Source organism: Triturus cristatus, chromosome 4_1, assembly GCF_964204655.1.
Source record: "Triturus cristatus chromosome 4_1, aTriCri1.1, whole genome shotgun sequence".
NCBI lineage: Eukaryota > Metazoa > Chordata > Amphibia > Caudata > Salamandridae > Triturus > Triturus cristatus.
In genome coordinates, this window is record NC_140585.1 from 940,820,284 (window position 1) to 940,837,852 (window position 17,569).

Here is a 17,569-nt window from a genome sequence, read left to right on the forward strand (position 1 = left end):
TACTTTCTAAAATCAGTGGCAACCGTTCGCATTTTTATTACTGAACCATACAGGTCAAACAGTCAGCTGCAACCAATCAAACCGATTCATCGGTCTGTTCGGAAAGCTTAATGTTCGGCCATCTGTAGGAAATCAGTTTAGATGCTTAAGGCTCAGTGGTGTAGCTTTAAAACATTAGAAATACTGTTCTCGCGAGAAAAAAAATCAAGAAGACAGCGAGACACGTAGTTGTGTGCGTGGAAAGCAGGGAAAGGCAAAGCACGGAAATAAGAGACAGGTACAGTGAAAGGACTGCATTGGGATTATGTGCCTATGTCACGAAGGAAGTAGAGGGGGGCAGAGAGAAGCTGGAGGGATAGAGAAAGTGAGGCCGAAGTTAAAGGGATGTGGGGGCAGTAGGGAGGTTAGAGAGGGAAAGAGGAGAAAGACAGCGAAAGAGGAGAAAGAGAGCGAAAGAAGAGACATAAAGGATGGGTGGGAAGACAGAGAGGGAAGGCAGACGGACACATATGCAACGTGGCTAAGAGCTAGAGAGGGTGAGAAACAAGGTAAGGATATAAAGAATGCAGGCACAAAGATGAACTGAGAGAGAGATCGTGAAAGAATAAATGTAACTGAAAAGGAGATAGAGAAGAAAGGACAGAAACAAAGAGGGCTGGCCATCCCAGACAGCTAGAGGTACAAAGCCAGAGTAGAGCATTTACACACAAACATAAGAGTCACAGAAAGAGTGACTTGGCCAGATACACAGACAGAGGTGGGGACCGACAGGAAGGGTAGAGAGACAGAGGATAATGAAAGAGACAGCGAGAGGGCAAGCATGGCTAGAAGAATGAGGTAGGCTAGTGAGAGGGCGCCAGTGAGAGAAAAAGAGACAAGATGAAAAAGTCAACAAAGAAATAAAAAGACAGAATGAAGTGGCAGGGTGCCAGGGTGAGGAAGCATACCAGTGTTTCACCACTCTGAAGGGAAGGCGAGGCACACCTGAGATTACAAGACGGCCCAGTCATGCGCCTTCCTTTCACAAACCATTGTTTTCAGGAGTGTTGGTCCAATTTGTTCTGCTAGAATGTAACACGATACCAGCTCCCAGAATGCATTACATTGTCAATGAAAAACCTAGAACATGACATCAAGAATGTCCCGTATGACACGAGGTTCCCCAGTAACTTCATGCATACCAAGAAAGGGCCGTCACATGGTCTACTGGTTCCTCTATAACTCCCCAGACGGTGTGAGCTGTTGCCTAAAAGAGACCATCAAGCCTCGAAGTAAGTGCTTTTGAATACACAGTGACGTCCTGTAACAGGGTTCATGTATTCTCACCAGCTGACGCGCATGCTTTGTCATGTCAAAGCACATATTCCGGGGGCATGCCCGAACAAGAAAGGATGGGATGTACCATTCTCACATAACTGACATTCTACACACAGGCCTCAATATCCCCAAGGCACATCCAGGGAGGGCCGTCACCTTCGGCCATTCTATAGGGGCTTCTCGCAAAGAAAGTAAACCACTGGACTCTATGGGGCTTTCGAGCCAAAAGGTCAGGCATGGGCATATCTGGTTCATAAATGTAAATGCACTGATAGCAGCGCAGTGTTCCATACTGGCATTTACACGATTTCTACGCACTCCTAATGTCGACAGGTATGGGAACCTAGGCAAAGGGAGAACAAGTAATGTGCCCAGGATCACACAAACGTGCGACGTGGAGAGAGATCACATCAGAACTCTCATCGCCTGTATCAAATGCAGCCCGGGGACCCGAGCTCACCTCACTGATGAGATCCAAAGAGGCCAAAACACCATCTGGTTTTTCTGACGTCCCTGGGCAGAGAGGGCAGGCGCCTTAGAATTTAGGGACAGATTCTTTTGGAGCAGCACCAAGACTGGATTAAATGCAGCTGGTCCTGTTCGTAATGGCACCAACGAGCTATAAAAAGATGGAATGGAATTCCATCACAGTGATGTTTAGAGGTACAAACTGGACAGAGCAGTTCCACTCTTCATGTGTGTGCAGTCTAGTGAGTCACCCCACTACAATCTAGGTTCTTTTGTTATGCCTTGTGCACAACCGTGGCGTAGTAATACAAAAAAGTAGCGGTGTGCTGAGGCGTAATGGAGAGTGCGTGGCATCTAAGGCACTTTAATGCTAATGGTGAGAATCTGTCAATGATCGTTTCATTTGATATGGGTTTGTTCATAGAATAAGGCAAGAGTATCCAATAAAGCTCCAGGGCCGGGTGCATGCCAGATTGCCAGGATAGTGTAAAGCAGTTCCTGTGAAACTTACTGTGTGTAAAATTTTGATTTACGTGGATATCTTGAAAATCTGGCATGGCTACGACCCTCTTGAAGCTACCTTGAACTACAGACGCAGTTCCTGGCACAGAGAAACAGAGAGAGGGAAATTCCACACTAGAGAAGCCCCACCTAATTTTCCAGACTGTATTCTACGGAGGCAGACTAAGGACACACGCAGGCCAGCCCTTCTTGGCACGCACGTTAGCGACTTAAGCTAGGGTCAGGTGGAAAAGCGAGCACACAGATAGCACCAGAACGTGTTTTGATGATCTCAGGGATGCTTGTGCTCCAGTCCAGAGAGGACCGGGCCCAGCAGTTCGGTATGGACTGTTCCTAATGGAGCAGGGTCAAGGCTGGTTTACATCTAGGGGTGGGCGGAATTTGCGAAATTCACTTTCGCAAATTATCGCGAAAATGTTAAAAATCTCCGCAAACACACGGAAATATCGCGAAGATGCAGAAGTTTTTTTCCCGCCCGTTCGCGGTATTTGCTGCGTGGTCGCGGCTCGCCAACTTACCCATGCGGTTGCTCGCGGGCGCGGCCATCTTGTTTTAACTTGTCTCGCGGTGCATGATCGCGAGAAGAAAGACGTGATCGTGCGATGCATGACATTACTGCGGGCGCGAACTGTCGCGAGACATTGCAAATGACTACCAACAATCCATCTCGTGGAGAACGCGACAGGATCGGGAAAACTTGTCGGCGAACGCGGGGATTCAGGTAAGGCGATCGCGCGCACGCGAGAATGTATTATTTTACAGCGCGAGCAAAAAACAAATTATCGCTAAGCTGCGGAATGCGGAAATTTTGACATTTGCGCGCTTTCCTCGGAATGCGAAAATGCCAAATTATCGCAATTTCCGCGAACGGAACGGAATTTTGGCCCAGGCCTATTTACATCACGGCTGGGCCCCAACTGAGGGGGCACTGTGAGCAGAAGAACGATGGACCGGGGTGCGAGCCGAGTAATTGCCACGGACTCGAGTTAATTCAAGCGTTCCATCCATCACTTACTGGTATACGTCAGTTGTATGACAGCCCAGCATTTGAACATCGTGTGCGTGTATTGTAAGTTGCAAACATTAAAGTGGGCATAAAAAGACTGTGGTGAATAAAACAAAAGGCGCATCTCACATTGTTGGATCTGTACAAATGTGCAATTGCAGGTGTTACACTCCAGAAGGATAGTAAATCTGGGCGGGGGGGGGGGTGGACGCACGAATAGGACACTGTTTTATCCACCTGGAGAGCCGTTGCAGTAGCACGACGTGAGCGGACTGTGCAGAGGTACAGCACACGCTGAAATTACAATCTCCTCTAGCAATTACAAAGAGTGGGGGGGGGGGGGGCGCACTCCATCCTGCAATCAAGCACATGGCTACACCTCATTACACGGAACCACACTATATGCCTCCAAAGATCGGCAGGCGAGGGGGCTGAGGTGAACTAGAAAACATGAAACAAACCTACGAAGCCCACAGATCCTAAGTAAGAGGCCGCTGGCACCCCCCCCCCCCCCCCCCCCAAAGTTAGTCTGCCCTCCTGGGTGAGATCTGGAACAGGGCGCCTCCAAAACGTTAAGCATTCGGGGGAAAAAAGAGAGAACTTCTACATCAAACTTGAAGAGCTGCCAGAAAACAGAAGGAAATGGCTGGGTGCAAAATACACACGTCTTACACTGTAACAATGTGCTGTACTGCACTGCTCTTGGTCATAGAATGGCGCAGTGCAAAGCTGCGTAGCATGTTCCGTACAGTTCGTGCATTACACAGAACTGTATTGCACAGTACTGCCTGTATTCTTTTCCTACGACGATTGAACTGTATTGTATCCCGCGGCACGTTTTGTAGTATACTGGACTATGCTGTCTTACACTGCCTTACACTGTACTGTACTGTATAGCATGCATTTCAGTGTACCTTGTTGCACCAGGTTAACCAACCTACCCTAGGCAGGGCTAGGCACGCGCCTGCTCAGCGCCACAATACCCTCGCGGGTGATTTTTCGCTTTGCAGATACACTTAACACTACCGTGCATTCTAACGTGCTTTGTTCCATGCACTGGACTGTTGCTCCGTTGCATTGTATTTCTGAAGTGCACTGCATCGTAGCACAGCGTGCTGCACGTTGTTGCTGTGCGGTCCAGCATCGTACACATGCGCGCATTGCCTCGCGCTGCTGTACTCACCACTCTGCCGGAGAACCTCTCGATGGCCCGCTTCACCTTGCCGTAGGTGCCTTTTCCCAGCGTCTCCTGCAGCTCGTACCGGTGCTTCAGGTTGTGCTTGTGATGGTGCCTCTTCACCCCGTGCTGCTTCTTCTGCTCCGGGGACACTGTCGCCGCCTCAGGGGAAGGAGAAACCGAGGGGTCTCCCATCACCACCCCCATTTTCCCCTTCTCTTCGCTTCCCGGACGCACATCGGGCGCCTGGCCGGCCCCAGCCCCGCCGGCGTCCGCATCCATGCCTGGAAGAGGAGCGCGGTGGATGGACTGAGGGTCTGCGGCTGCCTGCCTGGTGCCCAAGCCCTGCTTCAGGCCGGGGACGGCGCGGGCCCCATGCTGCCCGGGCCCACAGAGCGGCAACACATCTGGCCCCTCAGGTTCATCGCGCGCTGGCGGCACCGGGACTGCAGGGGGAATGAACACACGCCACAGGTCAAGAATGAACACCGTCAACCTAAGAGCGAAGGATAACACCACGGACCATGAAGGCGCACGAGCCTCGGCGTCAGCAGCTGCAGGAGGGATTCGTGGAGATGCCTCGACAGGAACCGTATGCCTTTACGGCTGAGGGTTCGCGCGGTCACAGTCCCCCGTGCAATATATACCAGGTGCCCCCCTTTCCCAGGGGGACAGCAGCTGGAGAGCACCCAGCGGCTTGTCACCCACAGCGAGAAGGGCGGGAGGCTGGGTCGCCCCTGCGCATGATGAGGCTCTCCTCTTGAAAGCTATATTTAGTAGGCCTGGCACCGCCGGGAGCCTGTTGCGGCAGGTCCGACGCCTCGGGTCCCCCCAAGGTACAGCACGGACTGTCCCCGCTGGGAGAGGAGAGACGCATCCCCTTCTGCGCTGCACGCCGCTGCCCCTCTGCTCCGGCCGTCTGAGGTGCGTGGTGTACTGTTACAAGAGCAGATTCAGGCTCCCGGTGCCATGGTCCTTTCATTTCCTTCCTACGCTTTTTTTTGGGGGAGGAGGGGAGAAAGGGGTGTTGGAACTTCGTGGCTAGTGGATTGCATTGAGGGCTCCTCCCGTGGGCGGGACACAATGACAGCCCTCCCCTTTTCTCGATTGTGTGTGTTCCAGTGGGCGGGCATACAGCTGGCAGGCCAGCCCTCAGACACGCCCATAGGTTTTGTCAGGAAAAGGGTTGGGCGGCAGCCACCAGCCCACGGCTCCGAGACAAGTATGCACAGAAAAAGAAATGATTGCAGCCGCATAACATGGCAAGCGGCACGAGGAGGCGTAGACCACAGGTCACTGGGAAGAAAACATTCCTAACACTAGTTCAAGAAAAGTAAAAAAATAAGATACAAGTCTGAAATAACTGCTTTGTCCTGAGCTTTAAGTGACTTTCAACAGACAGGGATTCCACTCGTGTGTTTTTTTGTACGGGCTGTATGAAAAAGATCAAAGTTCGAGAGCAGCACGTGCTCCCAGGAAATAGGACCATATTGAAATAACGTCTGCTGTTGCCAGAGAACTGAGTAAATGTAGGTCGATGGAATTGCGTGACACTGGGAAACCCAAATTACCTCCTCGGCCCTCCTTTGATTTGATTCACATCATTATAATAAGGGAGCACTGCCTCCCCGGATAACAATCACAACACAACTCTTGAAACAAAAGGGCCTACCGCCCGTCTTGTTTCTTTTTCTTCTTGTCAGGCCCACCGCAGATGGCCTTGTGCAGAACTGCAGCTATTCTGATGAGTTGCTCCTCAGTAGATGCCACTTACAGCCGGGCGTCTAGCAGCATGCGCCGGCGCTACATTCTGGCAAATAAACTCAGCGGGAGATTAGGCAGTGTAGTTATTCAGGCCGCGTATATCTGCTGTTGCCAGCCATGTCTCCCACCTTTTATTAACATACCAGCGTAATTCACAGGCCAAACCAAGTACTCGCTAGGGATGGGGTACACCAAACAGAGTGGTATCGCCCCCACCAATACGCTCCCTGATCGGGAACATTACATTCCTTCTCAACCATAACAAACACAAACAAAGAAAAACATATTGAGTACATACTAAAGTGGAAGTCTCTCAGCCGTTTAGACAGAGGGGTAGCTCGAGTTTGTGGCGCCCGGGGCTATACCTCAGATTGCCGCCCCTGGGGGGAAGGGGTGCTGGGGAAAAAGGACAGCGAGCACTTGAAAGAGGTCCGAGAGACACGTAGTAATAGTTACCTCGATCATGCAAGTTACATGCACATACATGTTCCAGGTAAAACCTGTGTGTGGTCCCATATAGTATGGGTCTAAAGAGCATATGAATTGTACGTATTCTTCAACATTCTGATCACTTCCATAAAAGTATATCTCAATCGGACTCGTAGTATGATTTCAGAGAAGTATAGATAAAATGAAATCACACACGCACGCATGCACGCACGCACAAGACTAGCCCTGGGAGGCACCTGTTGAGTGCCTTATGACATTGATGCAGATGGCTCTTACAGAGAACTTCTTTAGATATGAGGATCAACTCTACCTACAGGTCCATGGGACTTCCATGGGCAGTACTTTTGCTCCTAGCATTGCATGCCTGTACATGAGCCAGCTGGAAGAAGAACACATCTGGTCCAACAAACCTTACTCTGGCAGAATCCGCAGTTGGCTAAGGTACATTGACGATATCCCTATCATCTGGCGTGGAGATGAAAGAAGCACAAAGGAGTTTGAAGACTGGATAAACCTCCTGAATCCATTCCTACGCTATGTCTACCCACAACACGAAAATATCATTCTTGGACGTCAATGTTATAGCAACGAATGGAAGTACGCTATATACAAAGCCGACAGACTGCAACAGCCTGTTACACTTCGAGAGTGCACATCCACGATCGCTGAGGGAAAATCTCCCAATCGGACAATACTTAAGAATTCGGGGGAATTGTTCTGATCTTGATAGTTACAACAAAGAATTAGAAAAAAATAACAAGGAAACTGCAGGAGAAGGCCTACCCTAGAAAGGTCATAGAGTAAGCACGCAAGCGGTCTCGCAACACACCACGCGCCGCCCTACTTAAGGTGAACCATAAAAGTCAAACAGAGGCACTGATATTTGTCGCCACATATAAGTCTTCATCCAATACCATTAAGAAAAGAATTAATAACAAATGGCATATACTTACCTCAAACCGACTGAAATTTGACAAGTCTATGTTTTCCTTCAGATGCAACAAGACAGTTGGAAGCCAAAACAGAATCAACAATTGACCTTATGGAACCAACCACATGTGAAGGGCCACTAACCTTGCGGCTAATGTGTTGTCTGCCAGTTCACGACTCACACTTTCCATATTGATATGGGTCTTGCTTACCCCCGGGAACAGCGTGACCACACGGACTGTAATACAGAGAACATAGTGTACATGATCACATGCCCCTGCAGAGCCAAGTACATTGGCATGACTACCAGGAAGGCAAAAATACGAATGAGTGAACATAGGGGCACGATCTGAAGAGCAATCATAACCACCAAACTCAGGGCCCACTATCTCGAGAAGGGACACACAGACAATGATCTGGAATGGACCATAATCCAGAGAATACAGGGTGGCACTAATATAGCAAAAAGGCTGCTTGAGAAAGAACAACGATGGGTATACAGATTGCAGACCCACACACAAGGACTGAACGATTCCATTCCATAGAATCAACGGAACCAAAAATGATGGGGGGTTACCAAGCTGGGGAAAATCAGTCGACCTAACACAGAGACATAGGTCTATGGACCAAACAGTACGATTATACATTACCATCTAATATATATCGATAGGCACAAGACCTATCCAGGGTAATGCCTGGCCCTTCAGCAAGCTCTTATCTATGCTCTGCTATAGGAGATACTACGGTGATGTGGCTTATTTGGCCGTAATACCCCCTGCTCTTACATTTGTTCAACCGAGCAATTAAAGACACCTGACCAGTCTATTTTTGACTAACGAAAGGGGCGGGATATTATCACCGTCCAGTTGGATTATGGACCTTCCTTATTATCAGTTTTTATGATTGCGTGATTCATTATAAGCAGGTCCTATTCCATCATACATTGTGGGCTCCATTTAACCTCTGGTGGACGGAACACAACTTTGGAAATAAACATAAACAACTCAAAAACGTTCGGCACTCTCTGTTTTGCCACACTGATTTCTAACTAATATAGAAATAAACAGGGCCATGACCGTCTTTCATAATTAAACTTCAACTCTCATGATGCCGCCCGTGTTTGTAGTTCCTTTCGGGACTTGCGATAAATGTCCTGATAGTGAATTACGGCCAACTTCATTTTTCGGTATTGCAAGGCTACCTGTTCCCCATAGGACAGAATGAGGAGTTTGTTTATGACATCTTATAAACATAACTGGCCCAGGGAATTAGGTAGGAAATTAAAGTTTAGTATGCCTGAACTCAGAATCTAAAGATGCATCTTTTAGTGAAGGTGATTTTTACATTCTGTGTTTGAAAATACCACTTTTAGAAAGTAGGTATTTTCTTGCTCAGTCATCCCGTGTGCCTCTGCTGGAATGTTGATTTCCTGTCTGGGTTTTGGATGACAGAAGGCTGGGGAGCAAGAGTGGCTCCAGATAGTCTAGGTGGGTCAGGAAATGGCTGAATAGACCTGGGCTGCAATTATGGAAGGGGGAGGAGATTTCCTTGCACCTCAAAGGGCCTGGTCTGCCTCTGACCATGCCGTCTCCACCTCCTGCCAGGAAGTCATACCAGAGAAGGCAGAACTGGTTCTGGCTGGGCACAGACACTCTCTGCTTAAGAGATCAAAGGAGTTTGGATATAAATATTGGGGCCCAGACCCCTGAACTTTAGAACTCTTTTGGATCAAGAAGACTGCCAAGAAGAAGAGCTGGAGAAGCTGTGAGGAGGGACTGCCACTTTGCTGTGTGCTTTGCTGTGTAGGCCTTCAGTGGTTTCTTCTGTCTAGGATAGTGAAAGGACTGGACTGAAATCTCTGCATTCTACTTTTGTGAGTTTCTCCAAGGGCTTGAGGTAGTGCTTGCCCCCTGTTCAAGAAGTCTCAGGAACAGCAAAGACTTCAAGCTCTTCTGCCCTCAGCACTGGGGACTGTGTGTTTTGTGCTGCAACAGAGGAAAAAGCAACCCGACGCCGTCAACAACGCCGCTGCTGACTCCATGTCCTGAAGGCACCGCGACCCTGGTCTCACCGACGACGCCTGTGACGCCACCACCGAGCCGCTGATCACACCGTAACCTGTGGGCACCGCACTCCGCACCGCCTCAGTTCACGATGACGCCTTGGTATCCCCGATGATGCCGCTCCATGCTGAAATCTATGCCGCTGCTTGCACTGTGGTTTGAGGGCACTGCTCGTAAAGTTACACTACGCACCGCCCTCTTCCCGCACCGCAGCCTTGGCCTACCAACGCCGGTAACATTGACTCCAGTTCGTCAGCCGACGACAGTGCTTCAGCCACGACGATGCTGCTGCTTGCACCTTGACCTGCCAGCACCGCGACGAGCACCACCTTCACCTCGCACCGCGACCCTCGTCTCACCGGCGACGCCATCTGATGCTGCTCGCACCGCGACCCGAGGGCACCGCACGTCGCACCATTGCACTTCGCACCGCAGCACCCGACACTTGCCGACGCCAGCGCTTCTGACTTCAACAGAGGGGAGTTCGACCTGCAACGCGTGTGACTTCAATGGCCCCAATGACTCCTGCATGACCTCCGAAACAGACATCTGGGGACGCCGTGCTTTCGGAAGCTCAACGAGAGATTGCCGACACCCTGCATTTCTAAAAGTTACTGTTTGCGGGTCTTCCCAACACCGTAGCTGGCCCGCGACGCCGCAGTCAGCCAGAACTGTTTGGATTTGTTTGCTTACGATGCCGTGATAGCCCCGGAGGGAGCTATTTTTCAAGCATATTTTGATCATTGAAGATTTTTAATTATTGCATTGTGGATTTTTATCGTGTTTGGTCTTGTCTTAAATATATAAAATATTGGATATTTTTCTAAAGTGGTGTGGTGTCCTTTTGTAGTGCTTTACACTGTATTATTGTTGGTTATGTGCAAATGCTTTACACACTGCCTTTAAGATAAGCCTGACTGCCCGTGCCAAGCTACCAAGGGGGTGAGCAGTGTAACTCCCTTATACTGACTAGAGTGGTAATTTCTGCCCGACTTTGGCACATGCCCTAGCTGACCAAAAATCCCATTTCTAACAGGACCTCATTGGGATTTCACAACTGGGAGATGTGTGGTCAGGTACACACCTACGTTCCTTCTCAAACCTTTAGGAGTTGTATGCCCTTTCACATACCCAATATAGGCATCTTCAAATCAAACACGGCCTCCAAAACCACGTTCCGACTGCTGATCCCCTCCCAGAGTTCAATCCCCTGGAGGCCAAACTCCTAATGGGCAGACTGGGTCGAGGGGGAGTTTCTCAAATTTACCTAACTCTCATAATAAACGCCCCTGGCTCCCTTGACATTCAAAAACCCAAATGGGAAGGTTGGGTGGGTCCATTAGAAGAGGAGGACTGGTGCCATGCTCTGATGGACCCAGTGAACTCACCATTTCCTCCAGACTGCGACTAATACAAATGTATTATCTTTCCGCCGCTTATCTTCGCCCTACGTGCCTACACTGGGCGAGCCTTCGCTCGGACTCTGCCTGTCCATGATGTTCGGCTAACTCAGCAGACTTCTTCCATATGGTATGGTCCTGTGTAAAGATACAACTCTACTGGACCGCAGTGACTAGAGACCTAGCTGGGGTGCTGGGGTGGATAGTCCGCCTCTCTCCCCTTTTGATCCTCATTGGGATATTTGCGGGTACGGGCGGCACTAGGGATGAAAGGGTATTTCTAGGTACGGCCCTCCTCGTTGCAAAGCGAGATGTAGCGGCAAAATGGCTGAGCACCTTCCCCCACCCTTTCACACTGGCGGCATGGGGTGGATTGGAGTGTCCAACAGAAACGGGTGGTATTTGAGGTGTGGGGCAGCCCCCAAAAGCATGGACGGGTGTGGGGGAAGTGGCTGGATTTTTATGTTGACACATCTGTGAGGGTTCACTGATAGAATATCGATGTCACAAACATCGATGTTCTAAATATTGAGTTGAAAATATCAATAACAAAAATATCGACTCCCATATCTTAACAGGTAACTACTAAAATATCGACTAAAAATATTGAGGTAAAAAATATAGATGTAAAAATATTGATTTAAAAATATATATATAATAAAATAATATATATTAGATAAAATAAATATTAATATTTTTAACAAAATAAATTACATTTAATATACATTTTAACTAAATATAACAAATAACCTTAATAAAAATATAAACACACAAACATAATAATTTATACATATACATTTATTTACTTAAAATAATTTGTTGACTGTTATCTTTATTTAATTTTTTAACTTTAAAATTATATAAAAATAATATATATATATATATATATATATATATATATATATATATATATATATATCAATAATTTAAAATAAAATAAAAACATTCTGGGGCCGATTTCGATCCCGGTCGGACAGCTGTCCGTAGCCTTACCGTGCGACCGACACGTACCCGTAGCTGGTCCGTCCTGTAGAGGAAGTACGATGCGCATAACTGCCAAAAACACGACCGGCTGTGATTCAAGCTCCATTCTCCGTCCCAGCTGTAACTCCTAACGCTGAACCAAGTCGCCCGGAAGCAGTATCCATAGCAGTTTCCGGCATGACAAGTACGATGCGTACTTCCTATGCGCCGGACGGGTCGCCACGTACGGGACGTCACAGCATCCGGAAAACAAGCATATCAGCTACGATTCGCGCCACAACTCAATATACGGCTACGAGACGGACCAGCTTGTTGCGGGTACGAGACGGAGCAACAAGCAGCGTGTACGACACGAACACATCATGAATCCCATCATGCAGGTCATAGCAGTACTCTACATCTATGACCGGCTCAGGAACCAATGCAGACGGCGCAGGCGGTAAGTCAGACACCTACCACATAAACAAACGACACGTACCCGCAAAGTGGCACACACACACAGGGGATCAATATCCTGGCCACTAACAACAGCCCACCATAGGGGTTGCATGGCCAGCACCACTAACACCCCCACCCATAGGGGACCTGTTGCCCATCACTACTGCCACCCCCAGCCATAGGGCATATGTTCCCCAGCACTCCTGCCACTCCCAGCCATAGGGCTTATGTTGCCCATCACCCCTGCCACCCCCACTCATAGGGGACCTGTTGCCCAGCACTACTGCCACCCCCACCCATAGGGGACCTGTTGCCCATCACTACTGCCACCCCCAGCCATAGGGCATATGTTGCCCATCAATACTGCCACCCCCAGCCATAGGGCATATGTTGCCCATCACTACTGCCACCCCCAGCCATAGGACACATGTTGCCCATCACCCCTGCCACCCCCAGCCATAGGGCTTATGTTCCCATCACCCCTGCCACCCCCACTCATAGGATGAGTGATGCGCCACACACCCATCATACTCCAACATTAGGTATGTCAGCAAAATACATCCCCCCTAAAATCATGACAACAGTGTGTAGTCTGTGACAAATGCCCACAACAGTGATTATGACTTCTGACATACAATGTAACTAACAGCACATGTGTGACCAACAAATGAGTGTGCCCTACACAAGACAAGCATCACTATAGCACTGTGTCAATGTAAAAAGAACACCCTCTCACTGTGTAGAACAAAAGTTAAGTGGGGGCTTCCAAAATGCAGCAGATGTTGAGCATTGTGGTGATGAGGACTAAACCCCCCCTCATCACAGTGACCAAAAGGTAAGTGTCATCATGGTCAAAGCTGCAAATAACAAACAGCATGTATGATCCCTGCTCCCAACACATTAAACACTTCTGGGGCAAACTAGTGGTTGTGTCCCCTTCCCACAGAGATGTGGTGAGGCTAACAGTGCTGTGAAAACATAACACACTCTCAGCCATGTGCAGGCAAGCACCACACATGGGGGCTGACAATGCATACAGTGTACAATGACACAAGAGCAGAAGTGACCATCACCAAACATGCACACATCTCGAAAATAGACACATTAATCAAAACAACATGTGTAGACTGTAGGTGTCAGCTCACAAACTCACATTCCATGCCAGCAATGGCACCTAACAACCAGGATGAATGTGCACAATGATGTGATATGACTCACAGGGACAGCAGGCAAAATCACAGAAACAGCATCCAGACAAAGGCCCACAACAGCAATACCAATGCACTGGTGCAGATGCACAAACCCAAACAGGCAGTCTCATACTGAACATCTGACACAGCATGTGTGTGTGTGTCACAGTATCCCCAGGTAACTACACAACACATGAGGGAGGCTGAACCACAGTGACACAGATGTGGACACAGTGCCATACACAAGTAAACCATCATTGGGATACCCTCAGTGGGCAATCAGGCCTTGGGAGATGAGAGGGAGCACAACAGACACATATGACACAAGCTGGAATGAACACCAACGAACACAGCAAGAGACTGACACACAGCAGCACTACCCCCAGGGACCAGACATTGGGGTGATACAAGCATGCATGATACCTCCACTGTGATGACAAAGGCAGATGTCATACAAACTGGGAAACCCAGACATGTGTCCTGTGCCACAAACATACATCACACATACACAAACACAAACCACTCAGCCTGGCCCCTCATCCATGGACAAACAAGGGGACCATCCATGCAAACATTTACATCAGTCCACCCTCAACACCACACACCCTGAACTGTAACAATGTGTATCTGTAAAGCCCACATGGACAGGTGACATTGCACATGCACCCATGACAAACACAGGAATGTTGGGAGGAACTAAGGTGCACAGACACATCACACAAGGACAGTTTAGAACTCTGGGGAATGACAGACATACTGCACAGTATGCAGTACATGGCCATGACCTCAAAGCTCACGTAACCTTCAGAATCCCTGCCACAGTCCCAGGGCAATGCAGAAGCCAAGGAGAACCACAAGGCACACATGCTGGCACCTGCCAGCATCGCAGCCATGAACCCGACAAGTGGGAGCAGTCACACACACATACAAATCGCTCAATCACTGAAAGGTACCACCTAGGGACAACTACATGATTTAGCAAATAAACAGGTGCCTTGGGGAACCCTGACTGTGTCCCATCTGTGTCTGACAACATCATCACCATTTAGAACGGGCAAATCCCAATGATGATACACCAATTAACAGTAGTGTGTCATGCACCCACACATCTGGTAGCCCATTGGAAAAGTAGTAGGATGAACCCAGTACCACTCAGCAAACATCAACAACAGGAACATATCAAGGGAACACTGTCTGTGAACAGGGATGTGGACACACACATGCTCATACAACACACACCATGGGCCCAGGCCATGTCACTAGACACCACACTTATTTGAGGGACCCAACTCCTGTGGAAGTCCAGCTGTGCCAAACATATTCACCGCACGTCTCACCCATGTCTGCAGAACACTTGGTCAGTCAGCCATCAGTTACCACACAATGAAGGCCCTGGTCACAACAGCCTGGGTACGTGAGTCTCTCCTAAGTCATCTGCACATACCCAAAATATATGTCTAGCAAGTTGCACAGAGGACTCAGTTGCTCCTATACCAATGATGCCCACACCTGTAGGTCCAGTGTTGATGAGCACAAAGTCTGTGGAAGTGACAAATTGGACAATGGGAAGCACATCATATGTGCAGGGGTGCAAGCCAGAGATGTGACCATGCAAATGAAATGTTCACAGAGATGTCCACAAATAGTTGATCATGACACACCCAGGTAGCTGCAAAGGATGACATGGATACCCTCCAGAATAGGATACATATCTCATGGACCACAGGGAGTACCTCACAGCAACACATCAGTATTCAACATGGGAAACCAAACATCACAGGTGCAAGGGCATGTTAAACATCATCAACATTATGTACAGCTAAATCTAGTTCACAGGGATAAAGAAAAAAGCTTTATTCAGCATATTAAAAGTTAAACGTCTGTTCAAACAAAAGGCCAATGGCCAGTCCATGTCCAAATGCCAAGGAGTGAAGTAGAGTGACAACTGTCACACCTTGCTTGCCTGCACTGCTAAGGACCGGGGTCATCCCCTTGGAGGGGCATACATGGGGGTAGGCCAGGCACCGCAGGGACAGGATCATGGCGCAGCAGAAGGAGGCAGTGAAGATGTGGTGGATGCAGGCAAGACACTTGCAACTGCAGTGGAGCTAACTGAAGTGGTGGGTGCTGTCACAACTGTGGGGCACAATTCAGATGGGGTGGTTGCCGGCACAACTCCAGTGAGCAGGTCAGATGGAGTGGATTGGGTCACCACTGCAGTGCCCAAGTCAGACGGGGTGGTTGTGGACTCCAATGCAATGCCTACATCCATGGGAGCGGAATGAGGGGCAGGTGAGGTCGGCAGGGCAGGGGGGGCACGGTCCCCACATCAGTGGCACTAACCGTCTGACCAGGTGTGGAGGAGCAAGTGCTAGGGGGGGATGGCCTTAGCATTTTGGGGATGGTGTATCAGTGGGTGGGGGAACCCGGGGCAGGGAGTGGCGGGGGAACCTTTGGAGTGGTGTCCTGGGGGATGGAAGATGGAGACTTTGCCTTGGAGCTGCGTGGTGGCGGGGGGGGTCTTGCTCTTCTGGCGCTGGGGGGACTTGCGGGTGGGGGTCTCTGTCTGACTGCGCCTGGGGGAGGGTGTCTGGGTGTGAGGGGCACTCCCCTCTGTGTGTGGGGACTTTCTCTTCCCCTTGTAATCAGGATCTGCTGGGTCGGTGGGGAAGAGGCCAAGGTCACAGAGGAAGAGCTTCTGGGGAGATGGGGTTGCAGGTGAAGCAAGGGAAGGGGGCTAGGAGGGAGAGGTCTCGGAGGACGGCGGAGTGGTTGTGGATGACTGTGTGTGTGTCTGCAAGCCAGCCCCTGTGAGTGTGGTATCAGTCCCCTGCACTTGCTTGTGTGCACGCCTAGATCTTGGTTTGGGTGTTTCTGTGCTTGGGACAGGTAGGCTGCTAGAAATCGTGGGTGGTGCAGGGCTAGGAGGGGTGCGGGACTGTTGGAGGAGGGACACTGCTGCCGTCAGGGAGGAGGCCACGGACTGATTGGTCCTCTGTAGGGCAGACATGCCAGAGGAAATGCTCTCCATGAATGACACCAGTTGTGTCAACAGAACTGTGTGTGCATGGAGGACCTTCAGCATCGACGTCTGCCCTACATGGATCTGTATAAGTAAGTCCACAGACTCCTCACTCAGGGCAGCAGGGGACACAGGGGCAGGGGGTGCGGTGCCTGGCATGCTCACAAACACGGGAGCCCACAGGGACCTCTGGCATGGGAGCCGATGGGAGGGTGGTGGTGGTGGCGGTGGCGGGGACAGCCTCACTAGCTGGGGTTTGGTGGCTGCTGACACCCGCCTCCACAAGGGAGTCATCCTCAGAGCTGCTGTGGCCCTCAGCTGGGGGGGATGGTGCGTACGACTCCTCTGTGCGGCTCCACTCGCCCTCCATGCCACTGGGTCCACCCGACTCCTCTACTTCTGTCCCTGTAAGGCTCTGTGGCTCCTCCTGGTCCGTGGAGCTGTCCCCTCCTGTGGCCGTGGATGTATCTGGATAGGAATAGGAAGTAAGGGAACAACATCAGTCACCTGCACCGACTGCACACACCACAGTGAGTACATCACATCACAGGGCAAGCCCTGGCATCATCAGCTGAACACAGCTCAAAGTGCCAACACTGTTTAGAATAAGACAAATGTCATTCTCAACATCAACCATGGCACACATATCCCTCCTTGACTTTCACACATATGTCTGTTGCATGTTGGATGCTAACACCCCAATGTGCCAACATGCACCACCCACACATTAGTTGTACATGCAAGTAAACATGTAGGAGTATGCCGCTATGCACATCTCTTGCTACTGACTCAGTACAGGTGTCCGGATGAAGGGATGGGCAGAGACTCATTTCACATG

General features: G+C 49.7%; 1 protein-coding gene across 1 annotated transcript in view; it reads right to left on the reverse strand.

Moving 5' to 3' along the window:
- NUAK1 (NUAK family kinase 1) overlaps positions 1-5,483 on the reverse strand; it is a 123,693-nt gene extending 118,210 nt beyond the window's left edge. The window contains exon 1 of the mRNA XM_085653820.1: positions 4,497-5,483. Within this exon, the coding sequence (XP_085509946.1) occupies positions 4,497-4,772 (276 nt within the window). The 5' untranslated portion in view covers positions 4,773-5,483. The remainder of the gene's footprint in view (positions 1-4,496) is intronic.
- Positions 5,484-17,569: the final 12,086 nt, after the last annotated feature.